Source organism: Canis aureus, chromosome 22, assembly GCF_053574225.1.
Source record: "Canis aureus isolate CA01 chromosome 22, VMU_Caureus_v.1.0, whole genome shotgun sequence".
Classification (NCBI taxonomy): Eukaryota; Metazoa; Chordata; class Mammalia; order Carnivora; family Canidae; genus Canis; species Canis aureus.
The window spans coordinates 3,509,423-3,533,308 of NC_135632.1; the positions used below are offsets into that span (position 1 = coordinate 3,509,423).

At 40.8% G+C, this 23,886-nt stretch overlaps 1 protein-coding gene across 5 annotated transcripts in view; it reads right to left on the reverse strand.

Moving 5' to 3' along the window:
• Nucleotides 1-21,734: 21,734 nt before the first annotated feature.
• Nucleotides 21,735-23,886, reverse strand: part of MME (membrane metalloendopeptidase) — a 96,101-nt gene continuing 93,949 nt past the window's right edge. For all 5 annotated transcript variants that reach the window (XM_077864635.1, XM_077864636.1, XM_077864638.1 and 2 more), the window contains exon 23: nucleotides 21,735-22,964. In XM_077864635.1, coding sequence (XP_077720761.1) covers nucleotides 22,865-22,964 — 100 coding nt within the window. In that variant the 3' untranslated portion in view covers nucleotides 21,735-22,864. The remainder of the gene's footprint in view (nucleotides 22,965-23,886) is intronic.

Consider the following 23,886-nt stretch of genomic DNA (forward strand, 5'->3'; position numbering starts at 1 on the left):
GGTAACGTATAGAACTGTTGAATCACCACATTGTACACCTGACACTGAGACAACGCTGTCTGTTAATTACACCGGAATTAAAATTTTAAAAAAGAGATCAGAGTTCTGATGCATTACGGATGCAGATAACGTGTCTGTCCTGAAACAGCACATGGGAAGCTCTGCCCTAAACTCTTCGCAGTATATGAGCACCGTAAGCATTTATTCATCTTGTGTCGCCGATTCTTGGGCACGTGTCTGTCGCATACTGGGTACCTAATAAATGGTGCTGAATTGGTACCAACTCATTTCTCGAGCACAGATTACTCACGTCCCACAGATCACTCATGTCAAAGGGCAAAGGCTTCTGGGGAGCCATCATGAAGCCTTACTTCCATGGACCGTCTTTCAAGATCCCCTCTCTCCCTCACAAGGCCCCTTTTCAATCTGACCAGGAATTCTGCTTGTAGATACCCGGGAGCCTGCCCTCCTACCTGTGTCTAGCCTTTCTGCGGTGATATCCTCAACGCAGGATGTCCGTCATTTCATTTTTGGCCTGAGAACACTTCCTGATCCTTTAAAACCCAACTAAATATTCCCTTATCACTGAAGTCTTCTCTAAATGACTTGTCTCCTTTCTATGTTTTTTTCCTAAGTACTCCATTCTTAGTCTGCAGTGGAGATTTAAAAATATCCTGTTAACACTTGACAGTATTCTTCTTAGGGAAGAGATTGCTTTTGTTTGGATAAGGTCTTCAAAATCCCCCCGAAACAAATAAAAGGAGAGCCAAAGACCTAGCGATAAAATAAGTTGCCCAGCTGCTGAGTGTGAGACATGAACAGGAGCAGGTGAGTGCAGTGGGTTGGTGGGTGAGATTGGGGCCAAGCAACACGGCCGAGTATCCTAATGGGTTAGGAGAGGGACTTCAATATTTCATTTTAGGATGTTATATCATTATGGTATTTTAAACAATTCCAGTGAAGTATGCCACACATTCAAAAGCCTCATGGAGGTAGGCTTTAGTTCACTGGTTTTGAGTGTGTCTTACACTCCTAAGACAGAGTGAAAAAATAAGCCAGTAGAGCTGAACACGGGGTCTGGGGGTGCTATGAGGACAAGCAGATTTAAGTCGACCTTCTCTAGATCTCCAGGGACAGCAGCAAAGCCTTGGCTGCTCTCTGGTTTCAAGTCAATGATGGCATCATCATAACCCATTGTAGATGATAGATGATCATAGGTGATGCGTGTAGGCCCTGGGGCTGGATCCCATTGAAGCGGCGGCCTCTGCTACAGTCACGGATCTGAGATAGTTCACTGAGGGGGGGTCTAGGCAGAGAAGTAACGTGTGCTGTGACAAGCAATAGGTTTCCTCTTACAACTCGGCAGGAATTGTCTATGTTCCCCGCTGGACTGTTAATCCCGTGTCGTACGTTGTATTGCTCTGAGAGATCTTACATACAGATCTGGCCGTCACAATACACCATAAACTTCTTGTGGGAATATTACACTTCTACGCACTCTCTTTGCACCAATGCAAGTTTACAAACAAGCTCAAGGGTTGGCTTCCTGAGGACCGACATTGTACCTGTTCCGTGAACCACTGTAGCCAAGGATAGTGCCTGGCTTGCTCTACAAAGAAAATAAATACCTGTTAAAATAATGAAAAAAAAAAAATAAAACAAGAGTTGCTCGATCAAATTTTTAACTAGTTTCTTGAATGATGCACATTCGAATGAGCTGGAACTGGAAGAAATGTGATTGGCCGCCGACGAGAAATAAGGCACAGGAAAATACAGAACGTGATGATGTATATAACATATTTTTAAAGTTGCTTTTCCCTCTCTTGGTGCCAACTGACCTCACTTGATCCACGATGAAAGCGTGGTTATCTTAAATCCGTGTTTGATGATTTCCCAATTAGTTCGTAAATGAATTTCGACGTTTGCTAACAAATTGAATTGGGCCCACTAAAACACAAACTTATTTCCCGTGCTATTTGACTTCTATTTCCTCTGTGCTTCAAAGCAAACTAGAAATGCATGTGAAAGTACGGCCTGAGGTGGGGGGTCGTCAGAGGCTACTCCTAACTGTCGGAGGGAGGGAAAGGTCCCTACGAAGCGAGTCGTTGCCTGTTGCTGTTCGTTCCATAGGTTTTCAAAATCCTAACCCGCCTGCACTTAGCTGAAACTGTGACTGAGTTTCAGTAGTTAAATACCTTCCAGGGATCCCTGGGTGGCGCAGCGGTTTGGCGCCTGCCTTTGGCCCAGGGCGCGATCCTGGAGACCTGGGATCGAATCCCATGTCGGGCTCCCAGTGCATGGAGCCTGCTTCTCCCTCTGCCTGTGTCTCTGCCTCTCTCTCTCTCTCTCTGTGTGACTATCATAAATAAATAAAAATTAAAAAAAAAAAAAAGATAAATACCTTCCAGTTTCCGGGCGGTATCACTTTTCTCTTGAAAACTCAGTGGTCAATTTTACAGGCACGAATCTTGGAGAAGACGGTTCTAGAAGACATTAAAATTACCTGCCAGACGAGAAGCTTTTATTTTGGGAGCAATTAAAGTGCTTGGTTACCCCTGAGGGCCTCATTTCCTGAAAACTGTGATGACCGGAGACCGGAGTAGAATAAATACATATGGATCAAATATTGCATTATTTTTACCCTCTGAGTTTTTATTTGATTTCTCGGAATAATTTTGTGTTGTATAACTTGCAGCTGCTCTCTTGTTGCCCTATATACTATTAGTGGTTACTGTTTTCGCTTCCAAGGACATCCATGACAAAGTACCACTAAGGTTAGAGGCTTCTGGAGGGGGAGGGCAGGAGAATCTGCTCCATGCCTCTGTCCTGGTGGGTCGCTGACAAATGTTGGTGTTCCCGGCTCATAAGTGAGTCCCTCCAACTCCACCTGCACCTTCATGTGTCGTCCTCCCTGTGTGTGTGTTTGTCTTGGTGTCCAAATTTCCCCTTCTTCTAAGGACTCCAGTCATGTTGGATTAGGGCCCATCCTAATGAACTCAACTTGATCAACCACAAAGGCCCTCTTTCCAAATAAGGTCACGTTCATAGGTACCGTGGGTTAGCACTTCAGCATCTTTTGGGCGGACACAATCCGGCCCCTTACGGTGGCACAGCATTGTCAGAGACTGGTATAAGGCAAGGTAAGAAGTAGAAATTTCTTTGAAGCTCTGAGCTGGGCCCTTTTGGGACAAAGTACGAGGCCTGGGGGGAGGGAGACGGAATGCTTCACAAGCCGTGGGAATAGATTTACTGGGATTCCTTTGATTGCTGTCTAACACCTGAACCAGACACAAGCAAAAGGTTTTTCTGAGAGAGATAAGTAGAAAAAAAAAAAAAGAGCTGGATTTCACTCCTGACTCTGCTGTTTTTTTCAGCCAAGTAACCTAGTATAAGGAAATTGAATTCTGCAAGCTTCTCTCTCTCCTTGTCTGTAAATGGAAGATCTAATAGCTTCTATTAAATGAAATACTTTATGCAAAGTACCCAGAGCCACACCTATAATTTAGCAGAACTCCAGAATAGTCTTCCTGGGGTGCCTGGATGGCTCCGTGGGTTAAGTGTCAGAGTCTTGATTTTGGCTCAGGTCATGATCTCAGGGGCATTAGATTGAGCCTCACGTAGGGCTCCTCGCTGGGCCTGGAGCCTAAGATTCTCTCTCTTCCTCTGCCTCTCTCCTCCTCCCTGCACACACTCATGCTCTCTCTTAAAAAAATAAGTAAATAATAAAAAGATAGGTATTCTCTACCCCTTTCCTCCCATGAGAAGGGGTGTCTACACAGTTCTATATATGAGAGCTGGTTGAAGCCAGAGGGAGGGTACTGAGGCAAGTCATGGGTGACACGGGTAGGGCTCCAAGAGCATCACTTATGCCTTCGAACATTCCTGATAGAAGGGGAAAAAAGGAACTAGACACAAGGCTAGACACAGGAAACAATGTGCTATCAAGGAAATGAAGAGAAAACTGTGAATCTAGGTCCAAGAGGCCTCAATCAATGGTCAGAAAGGAAGAGAGCCTGGCTTCCCTTGGGCTGTTTCTTAGGGTTCACAGTGACACACCGTTCCTCTTAGTCACTCTGGGACTTCTCAGCTCAGTGAAATACGATGTGAGGCTTTAGACATCGTCTACCCAGCTCCCTCCATTTAGAAAAGAAATCGAAGCATGTAGAGACCAGGCAGCTTGCCCAAGGTCACAGCCTCCTTCGTGACAGGTTCCCTGCCCTCCACTCCTATTTTCTTTCCTTTTGGGGTTGTTAACAAGAAAGGGCAAAAAGATCATTTTAATTTTCTGATCATCAATTTCTCTGTATATATGTATAAGTGGGGCTTGATTTTCTGCTTTCTTTTCCCTGCTTCTACCAAAATTGAGTTGTTTGTTGGTGATGAGATGCTCTGTGATTTAAGCTTGGATTATCTGAAATAGAATTCATTACCTCTGGAAGCTTGAATTTTTTTCCCCCTTCTCCTTGCAGGGATCCTTCTTTTTTCTGTAAATAGTCATCTTGACATGGTTTATTACTATGTATTCCAACCATTCCTCTAGCTATTTCTTACCGTTTGCTTTTGATTTTCATTAACTACCAGGTGTTAGGCAGCTGCTCTGCTCATTTTGGGTTCATCCTAATTTTTGAGTTCCTTCTTTATTAGCCTGGACTGTTTTGTATAGGCTATCTTTAATGGCTTGGCCCAATTTCAAATTACAAAATAGGTTTTAATTAGTTAGATGCTTGCCAAATCCAGTTGAGTTCGGAATGAACCATGGTTTTAAAATATTTTTCACTATTTTTTATTACTGGCCTTATATGATGACTTTATTTGTAATGTTGGATTTAAAAAGAAGTTATCTCATAATGATCTAGACTGGGAATGCCAGATAATTCTAAATTTGTTTTTCATGGTGCATAAGACACAGGCATTCAAACAAAGGAATTATTATGCTAGTTTTATATTTCCTAATGAAGCTGGTATCTTACAGGAATTTATTACATACATACCCAGTTTTATTAGTTTCCAGAAAGTAATAGCCTCTGTCTTCCCTCAGTAGAACCAAGTCATAAATAACCTTATTAGTTACCAGGTCAACTTATGATAGACATTTTGGAAGTCTGTGTTGCCACAAATGTTTTATTTTGACGGTTGCATAGCATGTTGGTAAGTCTATTAAAGATTTCTTGGATGGACAAAGTCTTCACTAGCCCAGTTTATCTGTATTGATCTCTACATGACTTATCAAGGAAGACCTGGAGTCCTAAAAAGTGGGCAGTGTAGGTTGGTCCTTGCCTGGCTAGACTGAGTCTGAGTTAAGGGGCCGTGCATTTTCCTGCTCTTTCCTCAGGGTCACAGGATTCCTGAGCATAAAGTCCTTTGGAAGAAGTGCTGTTCCTTTCACAAATCCCTCAGTAGTGTCGACAGCTGGATTGCCCTTCTGGGTAATAGAGCAGATATATCTACTTTAGCAACAATTCTGTGTGGGGAGCTCATGAAAGATAGTGTGACATATTGACTGAGCAAACTCCTTCACCCTTTTGTAGGAAGGGTTCAACCTTCCTACAAATTTCTTTGGATCGGAGACCAGTTAGTCTGATAACCCATGTAATTTTTAAGATGTCTACTTCCCATTTTCTTGTACCTCAACTAGTGTAAACAATGTTTCCACATAAAACTAAGTCCCTTTTCAAACCTCTAGACCCATTTAAATATGCCTAACTTGCTCCCACGATCACATTCAGAGAACACTCAAGAACCATCAAGGTTGCTGACCCACATTGCTTGAATAGCTCTTGGCTTCCTCATCATGGTAGGCTACCTTTTCTACCAATCCTATTCTAGCTTCTTTGGTTTCCCAAGTGAGTGTAGTGACTTGTATATTCACTATTTTTAAAGAGTAGAGTATTTTAATATACACTCCATTCTATAGGAGCTCTGCATGATGGAGCCCACAGAACCATACTGGAATTTCTTTTGTGAGAATCTGGAGAATGAGTCTTTTTTTTTTTTTTTTTGAGAATGATTCTTTGAAGGACTGATACTCTATTGATACAGCGTTGAGGTCAATAAACTATTTTAGGCTTGAAAAATGGTTTTGGCTCCAAAATATGAAAGTCATACATAAATTATATTTCATGTGGGATCTAAGTATATTTCGATATGTTTGATATATGAAGTAGAGTGGGGTGTCTGAAAGTAAGAATATTCAAAGTCCAGGAAGCTTTTAAAATGCCTCAGTTTTGCCCCTGCATGGCTCCCACAGCCCAGCCAAAGCTGATGGACCAGCATCTCACTGCTGTGCCATTTCCATAGTCCCGCCAAAGCTAGTGAGTGCAGGCGGCTTGCACAGGGGATGCTCCTTGGGTGCCTGGCTGTGGTGGCTGGTGGGGTAAGTGTCTCTGGGTCCCATGTGTCTGAAACAATCAAGAGACAGTTCCGGGCAGGCTGCCATAGGCAGGGCACTGCACAGACAGCAGACTGAAACACACCTCAGCCTTCTTCAGCCTGAGGGGTGGACTCACATCTAGAAGCTATGGAGATGCTCTTAGGGAACAGAGGCCACGAGATGCCATCTTTGCACTGTCCTTTGGCCTCAGTAGAGTTTGTCAGCGCCTCACAGAAAGGAATTCATACCTTCATTCCAAACCCCAATTTGTTTTGTATCGAGTTTTTATTTAAATTCTAGTTAGTTAACATATAGCGTAATAATGGTTTCAGGAGTAGAACTTAGTGATTCATCACTTACATACAACACCCAGGTGACGCTCATCAAAGTGCCCTACTCAATGCCCATCCACATTTAACCCGTCCCCCCCAATCCCCACCCCCACCAATACTCAGTTTATTCTCTATAGTTAAGAGTCTCTTATGGTTTGCCTCCCTCTCTTTCTCTTTTTTTGTTTTCTCCCTTCCTCTGTGTTCATCTGTTTTGTTTCTTAAATTCCTCATATGAATGAAATCATATGGTATTTGTCTTTCTCTGACTGACTTATTTTGCTCAGCATAATACTCTCTGGCTCCATCCACGTTGTTGCAAATTGCAAGATTTCATTCTCTTTTATGGCTGAGCAATATTCCATTGTATACTATGTCACCTCTTCTTTACTTATTCATCAGTCCATGGACACTTGGGCGGTTTCCACAATTTGGCTATTGCTGTTAATGCTGCTATAAACATCAGGGTGCATGTGCCACTTTGAATCAGTAATATTGTATCCTTTGGGTAAATACCCAGTAGTCCAATTGCTGGGCTATAGGGCACTTCTTTTTTTAACTTTCTGAGGAACCTCCATATTGTTTTCCAGAGTGGCTGCACCAATTTGCATTTCCACCAACAGTGTAAGAGGGTTCCCCTTTCTCTGCATCCTCGCCAACATCTGTTGTTTCCCGTCTTGTTAATTTTAGCCATTCTGACAGCTGTGAGGTGGTATCTCATTGTGGTTTTGATTTATATTTCCCTGATGATGAATGATATGGAGCAATTTTTTACCCCAAGTTTTGCAACTGTCTCTAAGAGACCACCCCCAGATTACCTAGTCTGGAAGCTAGCAGGGTTTATGACCAATTAGTGTGATATCCTACATTAACAAAATGAAAGATTGAAATCATATAATCATTTCAATTGATGTAGAAAAATTATTTGACAAAATTCAACACCTATTTATAGTGAAAAAACTCTCAACAAAGTGGGTATTGATGGTAAGTACCTCAACATAATACAAAAGCGGTATATGTTAAGCCTATAGCTAACAGAACATTGAAAAGCTGAAAGTTTTCCCTTTATGATCAGGAGCAAGGCAAGGATGCCCACTCTTTCCACTTCTTTGTGTGGAAGTCCTGGCCACAGAAATTAAGCAGAAAAAAAAGAAATAAAAACCATCCAAACTGGAAAGGAAGAAGTAAAACTGTCATTGTTTGCAGATGACATGATTTTATATTTAGAAAACTCAGAGGATCTGAATAGACATTTTTTCAGAAAAGATATACAGATGGCCAACAAGCACATGAAAAGACACTCAACATCACACCTCATCAGGGAAATGCAAATCAAAAGCATAATGAGATATCACCTCACACCTGTCAGAATGGCTATTATCAAAAGAAGAAGAAATAACACCTGTTGATGCAAATGTGGAGAAAAGGAAGCCCTCATGTGTCGTTGGTGAGATTGTAAATCTGTGCAGCCACCGTAGAAAATATGGAGGTTCCTTGAAAAAGTTAAAAAGAGAACTACCATGTGCTCTAGCAACTCTACTTCTGGGTATTTATCTACACTCCTCCGCCCACCAGTGAAAATGCTAATTCAAAAAAATATATATGCTCCCCTATATTTATTGTGGCCTTATTTACAATAGCCAAGATATGGAAACAACCAAAGTGTCCATCAATGGATGAATGGATAAAGAAGATCTGCCGCGTGTGTATGCAACAGAATACTAGGATGAAATCTTGCTATTTGAGACAACATGGATAGAACTTGACGGTGTTATGCTAAGTTACACAGAGAAAGGCAAATACCATCTGATTTCACTTAAATGTGGAATCTAACAAACAAATAAAAAAATAAGCAAAATAAAACTCGTAGATACAGAGACCTGGTGGTTGCCAGAGGGGAGTGCGGTAGACGGGTGGGCAAGATGGGTGAAGGCAATCAAGAGAAAACAGATTTTAATCTCTTAACTTTCTTAAAATTAGGGCCAGTGTTGTAGAATGAGGGCTAGTCTGAGCCCTTCCTATCTGGCATATGTTACAGTGTATACTTCACAGCGTATTTCACAGAATTGCTGGGCACTGGGAGCTTCAGGGGACAACAGATTCTTACTGATATGCTAAGGGCTGTTGCCTTCCAGAGCATTCAAAATGACTGCCGTGGAAGAGACAGTGAATACTCATGAATATCAATGAGCTCTCTACATTTTTCAGCTTGGGACTAGCTCTGGTCAATAAAATGTGAGTGACAATTTTGGGTCTCACTCTAGCCTAGGTGTCCTGTGTGATTTCCCGGGGATTTCTCTCTATGTCACTCCCAATCCATCTGGTGGGACGCAAAGACTCCCAAGATGAAGAGTAAAAATGCTAGAAGGAGCCCAGATAACAGTTACGAGTCAAAGAAGAACACCGGGGAAATGGCCAGCTGAGCTGGTTATCAGGTGAAGGAGAACAAAACTTCTATTGTGCTTTCCAGTTTGGGGGAATGTTTGTTACAGTAGTTAGCGTTGGTTACCAGGACATACCCACCTGTCCTTTAAATTTTATCTATTTATTCATTTGACTGTGAGGGCCTGGGGGTTCATGTGATGGCTACAAAGGACACCAGAAAATCTCTTTATTTTGCTATACCTCTCTTTTGTCATATTCAATCCCGAATGGGATTGATTTCCATACCGTTGTATGGTTTGTGGTGTCCAACATCTGACATTTAAGCCCACGGTTTTTCTTCTCAATAGTCTCACAGTGGCTGCATGATCCCTGAGGTTGTATCACATAGTTTTTCTGGTCATTCATATACAAATATTCAAACTTTTGTTTCTTCCCAGGACTGATGACTTTGTCATGAGTCCTTGTATGTGTTAGCACACAGGTCGAGCTGCTGTAACAAGCTGACTCTGGTCCCCCTAATAAAACAAACTCAGACCTAAACCAGATCGAAGTGTCTATCTGTCTTAACTCCACCTGCCCAGACTGAAACTAGCTCATCAACACCACATTTGTATGTTCCAGGATGTACTACGGAGGGCAAGCAATCTCCTTAAATAATATGGTCCAGAAGTTGTATATTCGGCTTCTGTTCACATTCTACTTGCTGAAACATAATTACATGTCCAACCACCTCTGACTGGAAAATATAGTCTCTAACTCAGTAGCCATGTGCTCACAAAACTCAGAAATTCTGTTATAAAAAGGAAAAACAAGGAGAATGGGCCCTGGGCCACAGCAGTTTTTGCCTGACCAATCACAATGGGACATCAGGCCACATGTCAGTCTCCAGAGGGACCTGTTTGTCATATTCTGTGCTACTATAGTAACTATCCTTGCAGAGGAAAAGCACTGACATCCCTTGAAATAATCATCAATACATTTACTATCATACGGCAACTTTATATTTTTCTCATTAAAGAACTGATGCACGGAAAATGCATTTTCCTGCAATATGTTTAAAGTGCCATTTTGTGAGCCTCCACTCTATTTGGGGAATAGGATTTGGGGAATCCAAAATAATTTCAACCAACCAATTCGAATGGGTGCCAGCTGTAAGCACGTGGCACACTCATCACTCATATAGGCGCCTACCAGCTGAGGAGCAGCCCTGCCTAGGCGTGGGGCATGGCCATCAGGAGTTTGTTTAGAGTGAAGTGAGGAACCTAACAAAAGATAATCATCCTAAGGGACGTGAGGGTTGGATTTTAAAGTTCGGTTTAGCAAAAACAAAACAAAACAAATTAAAAAAGGGAAGAAAAGAAAGAGACAAACCCTGAAGCAGTGTCTTAGCTGTAGAGAGCACGCGGATGGTCACCAGAGGAGAGGTGGGGCGGGTTGGGTGATATAGTTGAGGGGGATAAAGGAGGACACTTGTGATGAACACTAGGGATTGTACAGAGCTGTTGAATCACTTTGTGGTACGCGAAATTAATGTAACACTGTGTGTTAACCATGCTGGAATTTAACAACAACAAAAAAATTTAAAAGTTTGGTTTTAGAGAAAGGAGATACTGAGCTCAGTACATTATCACTGAGAATGCTGCCTCTAGTTCTAATCTGAGTCTTCCTTTAAGAGGTCTGCAATGACAAGGGAAATAAACACCATATATGTGTATATTCTATGCCATATAGCACCATATATTCTTTTTTTGATAGCACAGTATATTCTATAATTAAAGCATGTATATATAATATATATTTAATACATGTTTTAATTATACATATTATATATAATAATTATAATTATATGTAATTATATATATAATACATGCTTTAATTATAGAATATACAGTGCTATCAAAAATATATGTATATATTCCCCCTATAAAAATAAAAATCATTTGGGATGTGGGAAGAACATAAGGTGTCAATAACATAGTAGTTGATGCAATGGAAAGAGTCTACGCTGGAATCTTTGGCAGTAATAAGAGACAGAGCTCACAGGTCGGATGACAGTGCCCTCGGTGTCTGGCACCAGCACTCTGGGAGCTGTAGCACGGGGAACCGGTCGTGACATCTGTCCCATGGGGAACAGCAGGGGTAGCCCCCTTTGTGAGCACTGGAGCACAATTCTTGCTTTGGGAATTGGCATGAATAGGAAAAGTTTCTGCAGACGACAGGCCGGAGAGGAGGGAGTCCTTCAGTGGTCAAGCACACTGGCCTTGGTTTGACATGGAACATGTGTGTGGTCCTCACAGGACCCTCAGAAATATTTGGGAGGAAGTTGAGAAGATCAGAAATTTGTTCCTATCTAACGAATGGAAGTTAAAGCAGAGGGAAAAGGTTTGGGGACATGGACTGTGACACTTTCCCCACCACCAGTCCCCGCTTTATAGAGTGAATGCTCTTCACCCACTGCATCTAGTGCTTGTGGCCTTAAGGGATCCAGCTCCAAGCCTTGCTGCCTCACTGCTCTTGGACTTTGTCATGGATTTGCCCTAATTCCCAGAAGAGGGAGGGGCTCCAGCACAGCACACTTTCTATTCAGGGAACAGGTAATCCCGAGGCTGAAATTAAATGAGCCTCCTCACTAAAATATCCTCCCCCGCCCTCATTCTTTTCAACTCTACTGTTTCTTTTGTGCTGCCTTGACCTCCCTTGGAGGGTACTATTTGCTGCCTCTGATTCAAGGCTCCACAGCAGAATGAGAGCCACACTAATAAGCAAGTGTCCCTTGTTCTAGTCTTTGGTCACCATTTTCTATTCTAATTATGTTTGCTTATCCTTAGTCTTGACTCTTACCTTTAACTTGTTAATTTTAATCTGGCAAAATGTTTTACCAGAGGAAAGGATATATAAGTCATTTTATAAAATAACTCAAAAAATGGCTTTGAAATTGGTTTAGCTGGAATATATTGGAAATATTTTGACAGGTGTGCTTGGTGGTAGAAGGACTAAGTACAATGACATAAACTCAGCTCATGGTCTCCAAACAGAAAAGAATTTGAGTGCTACAATGTACTGGATGCTGTGCCAAGCCCAAACGGTACGGTGGTGAAGAGGTGGTGAAGAAAACAGACCTGAACTCTCGTGTTGTTCACTGTTACATCAGCACAATCCCTTTTCTTTCTTTCTTTCTTTTTTTTTTTTTAAAGATTTTTAATTTATTTATTCCTGAGAGACACAGAGAGAGAGAAAGAGAGAGGCAGAGACACAGGCAGAGGGAGAAGCAGGCTCCATCCAGGGAGCCCGATGTGGGATTCGATCCTGGGTCTCCAGGATCACACCTTGGGCCGAAGGCGGCGCTAAACCACTGAGGCACCCGGGCTGCCCACAATCCCCTTTCCTGACAGAGAATCAGGCTTTACATTTCAAATGCACTTACAACATGTAAACTTCTTAGCCTGGAAGTCTAGATCCCCACAATTTGGCCTCAAACTACTTTGAGAAGTGAATTTTCTTCTGGTTAATTTTAGACAACCCAACTGGCTCTTTGAGGAACTGTCCCATTTATCCACTTTGACCCAAGTTGTTGTTCTCTTGGAATTCTTGTCTTGCTATTTTCCCTTTAAAAATCTGTCCATCTTGGGGCACCCGGGTGGCTCAGAAGGTGAAGGGTTTGCTTTCAGTTTCAGTGTTTGCCTTCAGCTCAGGTCCTGATCTCCAGGTCCTGGGAAGGGCTCTCTGCTCAGCGGGGAGTCTGCTTCACCCTCTCCCTCCCTCTCTCTTCGGTCCCCTCCCTCATTCATGCTCTCTCTCTCTCTCTCTCTCTCTCCCTCTCTCAAATGAATAAATAAAATCTTCAAGGGCACCAGGGTGGCTCAGTGGTTGAGCATCTGCCTTTGGCACAGGTCATGATCCTGGGGTCCTGGGATCGAGTCCCACATCAGGTTCCCTGCATGGAGCCTGCTTCTCCCTCTGCCTGTGTCTCTGCCTCTCTCTGGGTCTCTCATGAATAGATAAATAAATAAAATATTTTTTAAAAATCTGTCCATCTTTAAAACCTAGCTTAATGATGTATCTTACTGAAGCCTTAGCTAACGATTACAAGGGGATGTAGCCTCCCCATTTGAACTTCTTTATCATTTCCATCATGACCAAATCCTGTATCATAGTTATTCTGACTTCAGTTAACTCTCTCAGGTTAGCATTAGCCCACATGTTGCTGTTGTGTGAACTGGAGGAAGGCGCCCCTTTCTCAAAACACCTTATGTTCATCTATTGGAAAATTGTGACATGTCAGAATAAGAAAGCTACAGCCGTCCGTGAGCAAAGTTACAAATACATAAATCTATTATATCTCAGACATATAAGAAGTCCCCTAGATTGTGTTCCTTCAGGTGGCCACCCTGGTTTCACTTACCGGATTTCGAGTTGCCTTTGGCCATGGCCAGTGTTGTGCTGGTAAATGATGGAACACCTGGCTCTCTGGGAAAAACAAAATCAATCAACCAACCAATCAATCAACCAACCAACCCTGATTTGCAGTGTTGGCTGATCTCAAGCTTCCAAAATGATATCAACAGGCTCTCAGAATTCATAAAAATTTAAAAATCAGCTCTCATGAACTGGTCATAGCTGGCTCTAGCATAGCACAGGCAGGGCTTTGTTCATTTACTTTTCTATCTATAAAACTCAGCAAGAATGAGGAAGCCCTGAACAATGTACATATGGAACTTAACAGGTGTACATTGAAAAATCGGGAACATTCTTGGTATTGCTACCAAGGACAGCACACGCTTGCCAATGTGACTATCTCCTCTTTATTTTTAATGTTTGAGCACTGGGGCAATATGTCTTTTTTTATGACACACTCCTGAGGCTGAAGTACAGAAGTTCCTGAGAACACAGCAATTCATTAGCTTTGCCCTAAGGTAAAAATAATACCTATAAATAACCTTTCAGGAAAATGCAATATGCCAAGTGCAGTAAAATCTCAAGGCTGCTTTATGATTAGTATTTCCATGGTCCCGGGTTTCTATTTCCTCAAAGCTTTGCCTAAACAATCTCTATTTTAGTTACTTTAGTGGATAAAGCTATAAATATTTTCCTGACATATTCGTGCTTATGCAGGGAGGCCCTGTTGGTAGTTAATTGGTTTGCATGCTAAGATGCAAGGTGGGTGACAGGCAGGGCTTGTTAGGTGTCAAATGCCTACACTCTATAAGGTGAATTATATTTATTTTATAAAGGCCAATGTTTTAGTGCTGTGAGTGAATCAGTTATGACTTCCGATTAGTGGAGAATAATGAAAATTCCTATCCATTTATTTCAAATGGATGTCATACCATCGCAGATGATAGTAATCATTCTTTGGTTTTATATAGTCACGTACATTTTGCCGTTAAAGGATAATGTCTGAGCTTAGCCTAATTTTCAAAATATTTGAATATTTCTGAAGTATTATGTAATGAATATTTATTTATCTCATGTATTTCCTATGGCTCCTGTAACAAATCACCACAAATGGTTTGTGGTTGAAAACAACACAAATCTATCATTTTACAGTTTGGTACGTCAGAAATCTGATAGGGGTCTCCTTGGTTCAAAACAAAGGTGTCAACAGCGCTGTGTTCCTTCCAAAGGCTCTAGAGGACAATCTAGTGTCCCTTGTTTCTTCCACCTTCTAGAAGCTGACTGCATCCCTTCCTTGTGACACTCTCCCTCCACCTTCAGATCAGCCACAGCTGGTGGGTCTCAGTCTGGCCTTTGCTGCCTGTTTTCATTTTTAAGAACCCTTGGGATGGCGTTGGGCCTGCCTGGATAACCCAGGATAGTGTCAGGATAGTCGCAGGTCAGGTGAGCGGCAACCTTTCATTCCCCTTGCTCTGTACCCTAACATAGTCACAGGTTTTGGGAATTAGGATGTGACCTTCTTTGGAGGACAAAGGCACATTTACATTTTTACTCTTAACTTCACAGCAGATAAAGTTTCAAGAGAGTTAAATATCTTCCCCAAGATCTCTGGGCCAATGCCTTTTTCTGAGCAAGCTATCTGAAGAGAACTTGACTAAAATTGTTTTCCCCCAAATGATCGTCTCACTCAAATCCTCAATTTTGTTCTGAGTGTGTCCTTGCTTTTGCTCTTTACTTTTGAAGAAATCCTCTGCTGTTTAAAATTTGCACGTTTTGCGCCTTTTCTGTTTCAACAACGTCTAGTGAGGAAAATGATTTCAAAGGGATCAAGTGAACGACTCACTCAGAGCAACACGAAAGGCAACAAAGTAAAAAGAAAAAACCAACCCCCCCCCAAAAAACAAAAAAAAAAACAAAAAGAAAAAAACCAAATACTAGCCTTTTAGCTAAAAACCTCATGTTTTTAAAGACCTGCGGGCTTAGTTAGTGTCAAGGAAAAGTCAGAGGTGCCCCGACTTTAATACCTCAAGGTATTAATACCTTTAATTTAATACCTCAAAGTATCACATCTCAGTGCGGCCCTTGCTGGGGCCGGTATGGTGTTCATCCCTGGGAGGTGCATGTGATGATGAGGAAATTGAGGCAGAGAGGAGCCCAACGCTTGCCGTGTAGACATTTGGCTGGTCTTTGCTTTGACCTTGTGTGTCCCTGCGGCTATCTGGCTCTCTCTGGATTCAGATTTTTCCATAACACTGTGCCCTCGTTCCTCTGCACGATGACATCTTTTCACCATCCCGAAGGAGTTTGGTTTGCAAAATACCCCATCTGCCTGCCTTCTGGTTTTGAAAAGGCTTTGATCTTGATTCTGATTTTTAACTCTTAGACCATGGAAATGCAGAGAAAGAGTTATTTGCTAAATGTAGTGATTTAGCACCAGGACTGGAATGAGAGGGGAATTCCCAATTTCCAGGAGTAGGAGCAATATCCTCAGCACACGACTGCTAGCAGGTGCAAGAAATGCACGGGACTTCTTTCAGAGTGGAGTGATAATGAGTCAACTCTGGAAATAGCATAAGACACCTGAATAAATAAGGGAGGCTTCTCTTTCAAGAAATGCTCACAAGACCCGTCAAAAAGCCAACAGTGAGCAATGGGTAGCTGTGTCAACAGTCTCAGAGCACATATTCCCCACAGCTGTGTCTGTCATCCCTCCATTGTGGAATTGTGGACTTCTTCCTCTTGTTGACTGATTTTATTTTATTTTATTTATTTATTTTTGACTGATTTTATATTTGAGATACACTTAGCCAATATATTTTCTTGCCTCCTTCCCCAAGTGTCCAAATCCCATCCATATTATCACGTGCAACTTCAATGTTACTCCTTCCAGCAATGCCTGGGCAAGGCCAGGAAAGAAAATTTTTCTGAATTCTCGAATTTTGTTTTCTTATGTCTCTTGGCACATCACACATTCAGCTGCATTTATTTGTGTACATTTTGGATGTCTCTACTATATTTAAAGGCCAGTTGTCTTCATTTATTTTTATCTTCTAGTGGGCCCAGCAAAAGATAATCTAATAGGCCTTTGTATGTGTGATATGGTGCATCACACATAAAAAAAGTGCCTGATGTTTCATCAATGTATGAGTGAAAGGATGAAGGGAACAAGTGTAGTTGCCAGCCAGAGACTATTACTTTGTCTTGTTCTTCTTTTCTAATTATTTTTATTTTTGCTTCTAATATAGTGTCTTGAACACAGCAGATATTTTAGAAGTGTCTACTGATATAACTTCAAAATACTTAATGTTCTTTTAAAAATCAAAATGGCTTCTGTAAAGTCCTAAGAGAAATTGGAAAATACATTATTTTTCATTAATTTTTCTTAAAGGATGTGTTTTGGGAATTATTAGCCACAAATGAGTTTATTTTGATAAGCTGAAATGCATTTTATAGTGATATAGAGAGCTTTGAGAGTAAATTTATGTAATTTTGTTTCAACATACCCTGGTTTGGTCCCTGGCCTTATCATTTACTACCTGTGTAAATTTGGGCAAATTAGTTAACCTCTGCGAAACTCAAATTCACCATCTCTAAAACCAACAGTACCTCAAAGGTTAGTTATATTAAGTGGAAACTGTACAAACAACCTACACTATGTGCCTTACGATAAATACTAAGTATTATTTCTCTTCCTTTCCACCTTCTTTTATTCTTGACTTTCAATTTTCTTAAATACTAATTCTAACTAAAATGAGTGCCCTCATTTTGATTCCACAGAATTAAAGTTGACACTTCTTTAAAATTTAATAAGCACAATGTAATCCAAACTGAGATGTCTTGCAATGCATTAGGAAGCATCTACTATTACTAGTGTTTTGGGCATCGTTTTTGCTTTCTCTCTTAGGAATATAAGATTTTTCTTCTTTTGGGGAGCTACCTTTCTCTGAGGACAGGGTAAGGGGATCAACGATCATAATTTCCTCAACCTCACCCCTTCCCCATGCCCTATCCACTGAGGTAGACAGGTTTCCAAAAAGGGCTTTTTCTCTAGGATTTTCATTGGGTTTTCTGTAGGATATGAAGTGTGGATTGTAATGAGATCCTGTCCTTCACCTGTGAAGGAAGCAGAGACTCATGGTTGACCATCATGGCTTTCTTTTGGAGAAAGGAAGTCTGCAACAATAAGGTAGACCCATGGAAAGAAGGCCCAATTACTCTCACATGCCCCACATTTGGTACTGTGGATCAAAAGTCTCCAACTTTGGCTAAACTAGCATTGAATACGATCTTCACATTCACGACCAAAGTCAAAAATAACCACATGTAAGCAGGGAGTTACCTGAGATTCATTGTATCCTGCTGCCTCCTCCCTGTTCAACCTCTTTAGTTTCTGACCCCAGGTAAATCATGGTGCCTACCAAGTGGAGCATTTGGGTCCAGTCACTGTATAGCTTACTGGCTACTGTTTCAGTCATAGGCTGTAACCGTAACCTTGGCCAGGATTTGGTCAATGCTAGGATTTTGTATGGGGGGTGGGGGGAGACCAGGTGGGAGAGAGTGGCAAGATTAGCATTTTCGGTGGGGTTGAACAAAAGACCTCTGAAGCATATGTTTTGTTCTCAGTGAACCACTTGGAGCACAGTCAGTAGAAGGTCCGTTAAATTCCTCTGCTCTGTGTGAAGCAGTGTTTGTCAAAGCCACCTTGGGAAACAGTCCATGCTGTGGTGAAAGGGGTTCCTGACCAAAATCGACTTTACTGGATTCCTTGGGTCTAAATTGCCTGAGCTACCAAAACCGAATAGCTTCTTAAATAAACACATCTTAAATTCAAAGGAATCAGGTTTCCTTTTTTGAAGGTCAATTTTCCCTTCATTCTTCTCCATTTCATCTTCTCTTACTTCCTCCTTTCTTCCAAATACCATTTTCAAGATGACTTTTAAGGTTAACGTTTTCACCTCACAGAAATATTTTTTTTCTCTTAGAAATATTTAAAATGCACGAGAAAAAAGGAAATAAGAATCACTACCCTAATCGTTCCTTATTAATTTTGGGCACATAGTCTTCCAACTCTTTCTCTAGACAACAATATTTTAACACAATTGAAATCATAATGCATATCTAACTTGCCTCCTCTTCATATTTTCTTTGGACAAATCTAAGCATTTTCTCCTATTTCGTTTCTTCCTTCCCAATGCTTTGATATTAAACGTAAAGGTGCCTTGAATATCTTAGCATCACATCTTTGATGCCATATTTCAGGAGACACAGAGCATGTCAGCATGTGTGTTGAAAGATTTACACCAAGGTGATCAGATAACTCAGATACTACACTTGACCCCATTTTTGTCTTCCTGCATATAGAGTAAATAAACTTTGAGGATGCATTATACTTTGATGTGATCAGATCAGAGATGACATCAAGTGCATTTACAGGAGTCGAATCAGATGTTAAGAGGTCTGATACTTGAAAAAAAATTATCGTTAGTTTCGGGGTAAAAAGGAAATCCATAAATAGAAAACTTAGTTGCAATTGCTAGACTTCCAGCCTTTTTGCACTGTTCAGGCTGAGGGCCCATCATTAATTCTGGCAAGAGTCAATGATCATTTTTCTGCCAGGCTTCTCTTGCACAACCTAGAGGATCTGCTTTGTCAAAAATAAAATAGAAGCACAGTAATTTGGCTATAAGGTTGACAATAACAGTAGTATTTCTCACTGTTTTAGAAGAAATGTAAAATACAAAGCAGTTAAAATTAAGACAACCTTGTTAAGGAAGAGATTAGAATGCAATATATATGTGGCACTTTGACAACAGTCGTTCGCAGGCTCCTCTCTTCACCTGACTAACCAAAAGTCACATCCGTTAGCCCAGGGATGATGTGCAAAGGCAATTTTAGTTTCTGCCTAAGTCATCTGGTCATGCCTGTGACTCCTTATAACATTTGGCAACCTTTTCACTGAACTTTTGCAAAGAAATCAGATCAGAAAGCTGGTATCTTTGGAAGAATGGGGATAAATAAGAAAATATTGGTGTAATAGTTTATATCATTCACATTTAAAAGACCTGATTTGAAGCCAGCAGCAAGTGTGAGATTGCAGAAATGAAAGCTCTGTTTGGTCTTAACATTTTTTGAGACATAAATGCTGTGGAGGTTGACATGGGAGACAGGGGAGGCTGGATTAGGCATAAGTAATACTATCAAAAAGTTTGTTTTTATTTTGTATTTTTGAGACTGGAACTGATAAAACTTTCTGAATTTCCATCTTTGACAGGGTGGAGTTTCATTTCCAAACTAACAGTTATCTTTTACTTGGATAACTCCATCTGTGACAACGGGAATAAAAGGACTTTCGAGAAAACCAGTAAGAGCAGCATTGACCCTAACAAGATACAACTTCAGTCCCTGTCCTTTGGACTACAATGTGGTCTAATTGGACTCAGGCATTTACATGAGGGTTTGGAAATTATCTTACCCAACAGTTCTTAAGTGGGGAACAGATTACAAGCAAAGTCTCTTTCTCTCACTGAGAACTACTGATAGAATCGAATTTTCTTTTATTTCAGGTGGGAAAAGAATGACCCAAGAGAATGGATCAATGCCCAAGGTCACTTCGTCATTAATGGCAGGATAGGACTAGAATAGAAGACTCTTCTTCCAATATAGCAGCCTGTCCACCTTATACCCAGAATTCAGATGGACACTGATTGCAGCATAGAGGCTGACTCCTTAGCTTTGGTGTTGAGAACGTCTTTCTGTCCTCATCCCTTGAGGATATTGGCTCCCAGCCCTTAGTGTCTCAGTTTCTAAACTCTTTCCTTGACCAGAATTCAGCCACAGTTAAATTGGGTTTATGTGTGAGATTACAAGTGGGCCTTACCTGATGGAACAATACCGAATGATTGAGAGTGGTTGGGAGAGACCAGTACAACTCAGCAACCATGCCATATGCAGTTAATAATGTCCTCGTGTGTGAGAGGGGGAGTATCGGTCTTTTCACTTTGGGGTATTCCTTAGTCCCAGGAAATTTGGTATTTCTAGACCTAGGAGAGCCAGGCATTAGAAAGGTTTTTTGTTTTCCAGAAAATTTCACTCAAGGTCTTCCATAAGAATGGGATGTCTGACATTTTAAAAAGAGTAAGGAATCTAGTGTCTTTTTATAATTTGTACTAGTTGCCCTTCTGCTGCTCTGATAGGATAGAAATGACATGATTAAAAGATAGTTGTTCCCTTCAGAACTGGATGCCCCTATTGCTCCAGCCACCAATATTACTTACAAGTGTTTTCAGTTTATTTAAGGAAATATGCCCAGAAGTATACTTCGAATTATCCCTAATAATGGTGGTAGTGAGATAAGAAGAACAAGATAAGGATATCCATGGCTAGTTTTAAAACTATATTTTCAATATTTATAATAACTTTATGAAATATTTATAGAAATGAGCTCATTAAAATCTCAAAGTAAAAAAAGATGGTATTATGCAAGTTTGGATGCTCATAACTGCACCATTTGTAACAGCCCCAAACTGGAAATTTCTCAAGTGCCTACCAACAATGGAATGGATGAACTGTGGTGTAATCACAATAGAATATTATAGAGCAATGACAAGAAAAGATCCACAATCAAATGCAACAATATAGATGAGTCTCAAAATGTAACACTGAGTGAAAGAAGCCAGACACAAAAGAAAACATGCTAATTGATTAAAACTGATGTATGCTACCAGGAGTCAGGGCTGTACTCGTCCGTGGAGGAGAGAAGGGGTGGTTGGAAAAAAGGACTTCTAAGGCATCGGCAGTGTTTTGATTCTTAAAGGTGCTGGTTACAGGGCTGTGTTCAGCTAGAGAGAGTTCACTTTCTGAGCTGTATACTTACGTTTAAGGGAACTTTTGTGTATATACTTTAATGACTTTTTCAACAAAGGTAAATGGGCCTTTTTCAAGAAGAAAACCCGCACTCATATTTGGAATAGAAATTCCTAATTTTCATTTTTGTTAGGAAATACAAGGATTTTGGAAGCACGCCCCTTTTGTAAAATGCCAATCCAGTAATGAAATTAGCCAAACCAGCCAAAAGGATGGGGAAAGAGAAGACAAAAGTCTCAAGAAATGAGTTCCTATCAGGGATGAGACAGTCCCCTCCCAGAACTCTATGTGAGTTAGGATTTTAGAAGCAGGTCTGTCTGGGGAGGGGAGGCCTCTCATCTATCTTCAGAAATGCACTTTCCAAAGCTAGACAGCTGGCACAACAGGCTTGGTGAGTAATGAGCTCACAATTTCAATTTATTATCAAAAAATTTCCATCAGATGACAAACCTGAAAAGATACGGAGATGCAGAGCTACAGAGATGCAATATTGTCCTTTTATCCTAGCCACCTCAGGGACAGGGTTTATTTTGAAAGTCCTGCCTGTAAACCACAGGTCTCATATCTTTAGACAACTGTCCAATGGCAAGTTTTAACCCAGACTTTGTGCTTAAAGCTTTTTATCAATATGATTTATAAGTTGAAAAAGTCTCAAATCTTCATCTGTACATCATTTTACAGATCTTGGTTCGTAACTATTTATCTCTGTCGGAAATGTCAATATTCAATGATTACCTATAATAATAATTACTTAGTCATAAATGTAGTTAATAATTAAATATAAAAATTATTATTTATACATTACTACAAATCTCTTAAAAAGGTCAAGTTTTGAGAGAGAGCGAGAACAAGAAATTGCTTAGAAAATTGCAGGGAGCCTCAAGAACTTCAGTATCCGTGAAAGCAGGTACAATGAAAAACAGTTTCAAGACATTCATTTTAGCCCTAAGAGTAGCTTAAAATAAAATGATCTCAGAATGAATAACTGGTGATCGGCAAAATTGGTTTAAAATTACATTAAGTCCCAAGGCCCCAACATGTATAAGAATTCTTTGGAAGAGTTCTGTAGGAGCGGAAATGTTGCAAATAAACGTAAAAAATAAGTAGTTAGGCTACGTGTTTTCAACCCTCATGCCACTGCTGTGCTTGGAGCCAACCGTATGCTTCAATCTCTTTAATCTCCCTTTGATTAGCAATCCCAGTCTACATCAAGTGGTTAACACTGTTTTCAAGAGACGACATCAAATTGGCAGATCATATGAGAAACAGAAATGAACGGTAATATCTTTAGAGATCAAGCATTATTTACACAGTGAGAAGTGATTGGATAGACGCCAGACCCCCCCCCCCACACCTTTTCCAGAATAACCTAACTTCATTTCTAATATGATGCTCTCTCATCTCTGTGCACTACCCCCATGTAATTACAGTGATTTCTGTGTCCCATTTTCTCTTCCTCAGGGTCCCCCATTTCTGTGGTGTTGGCAAGTCTAGCCAAGGGCTACATTGCTTTTTCTGAAGATCACCAAACTCGGCATTTCTTTTCTGGATTCATGTATGAATTCTTGCGGCAATGGAAGGCCTCTGAAAACTCAGGGGAGTTCTGCAAAGTCCCAATAATCCTGTGAAAGAAACAAAAGTCACTGTCAGTGTTCGATCCTTCTGCCCATACGACGTAGGAGCTCTACAGAGTTCCTCTATGTGAGCCTATTGAGGGAATTTGGAAGTCACAGCTTGAGAGGAAAAAAAAAAAGTTCTACTCATTAACAGGATTTTTAATGGACAGGTAACAAAGGACAGGAGTTCAGAGCACAGGTTTTGAAGACCGTCTGGCTTGAATCCTGGTTATGAGTTGTATTTATCTAGCGTTTCGGTGCTTCAGGTTCCTTTTCTGTAAAATGCATATAATAATCGTGCCTGCATCTTACGGTTGTCACGGGGAGTTAACTCATAAACACCCTCTGCATGTTGTAAAATAAATAATTCACATTCCGAATTGCAGTTGTTATAAGAAGGGTTTGGTCAAAGATAAAATCCTGATTTTTCATTAGATCTTGGAAGGGCTCAGACAGTAACTTAAACATAATAGACTTTAAATAGATACGTGTTGATTTGATCTAATAAGGAAGATCATTATTTTCTTTCTTTTTTTCCAAAAGAAACTTCACAGATATCAGAAACTGGATTCAGGCGGAGTAACTGGAAAGGACTGGCAAAAAGTCAATTTCTTCTTATCTCTGACCCCAATGGGCAAAAACAACACTGTCCAACCCACTGTCGGCACCGAGCAGTATTTGTGGGGAGACCTAGGTCAGGACAGTGATGCGGAGCTGATATTTTCACATCCACCCCAAACCAGCTCCTTCCCTTCTCTCCACCACACCCACCTTCGGTTGGGAGGGAGGGCAGGGAGGCAAACAGACTAGGGAGGTGGGAAGCCCTCAAGCAACTGGCAGGAGAGTATGTTCCAATTACTGAGATCTCTGTACGTGGCAGGTGTGCTAGGTATAAATATTTGCCCTCTTATCTTCTCTAACCCATTCT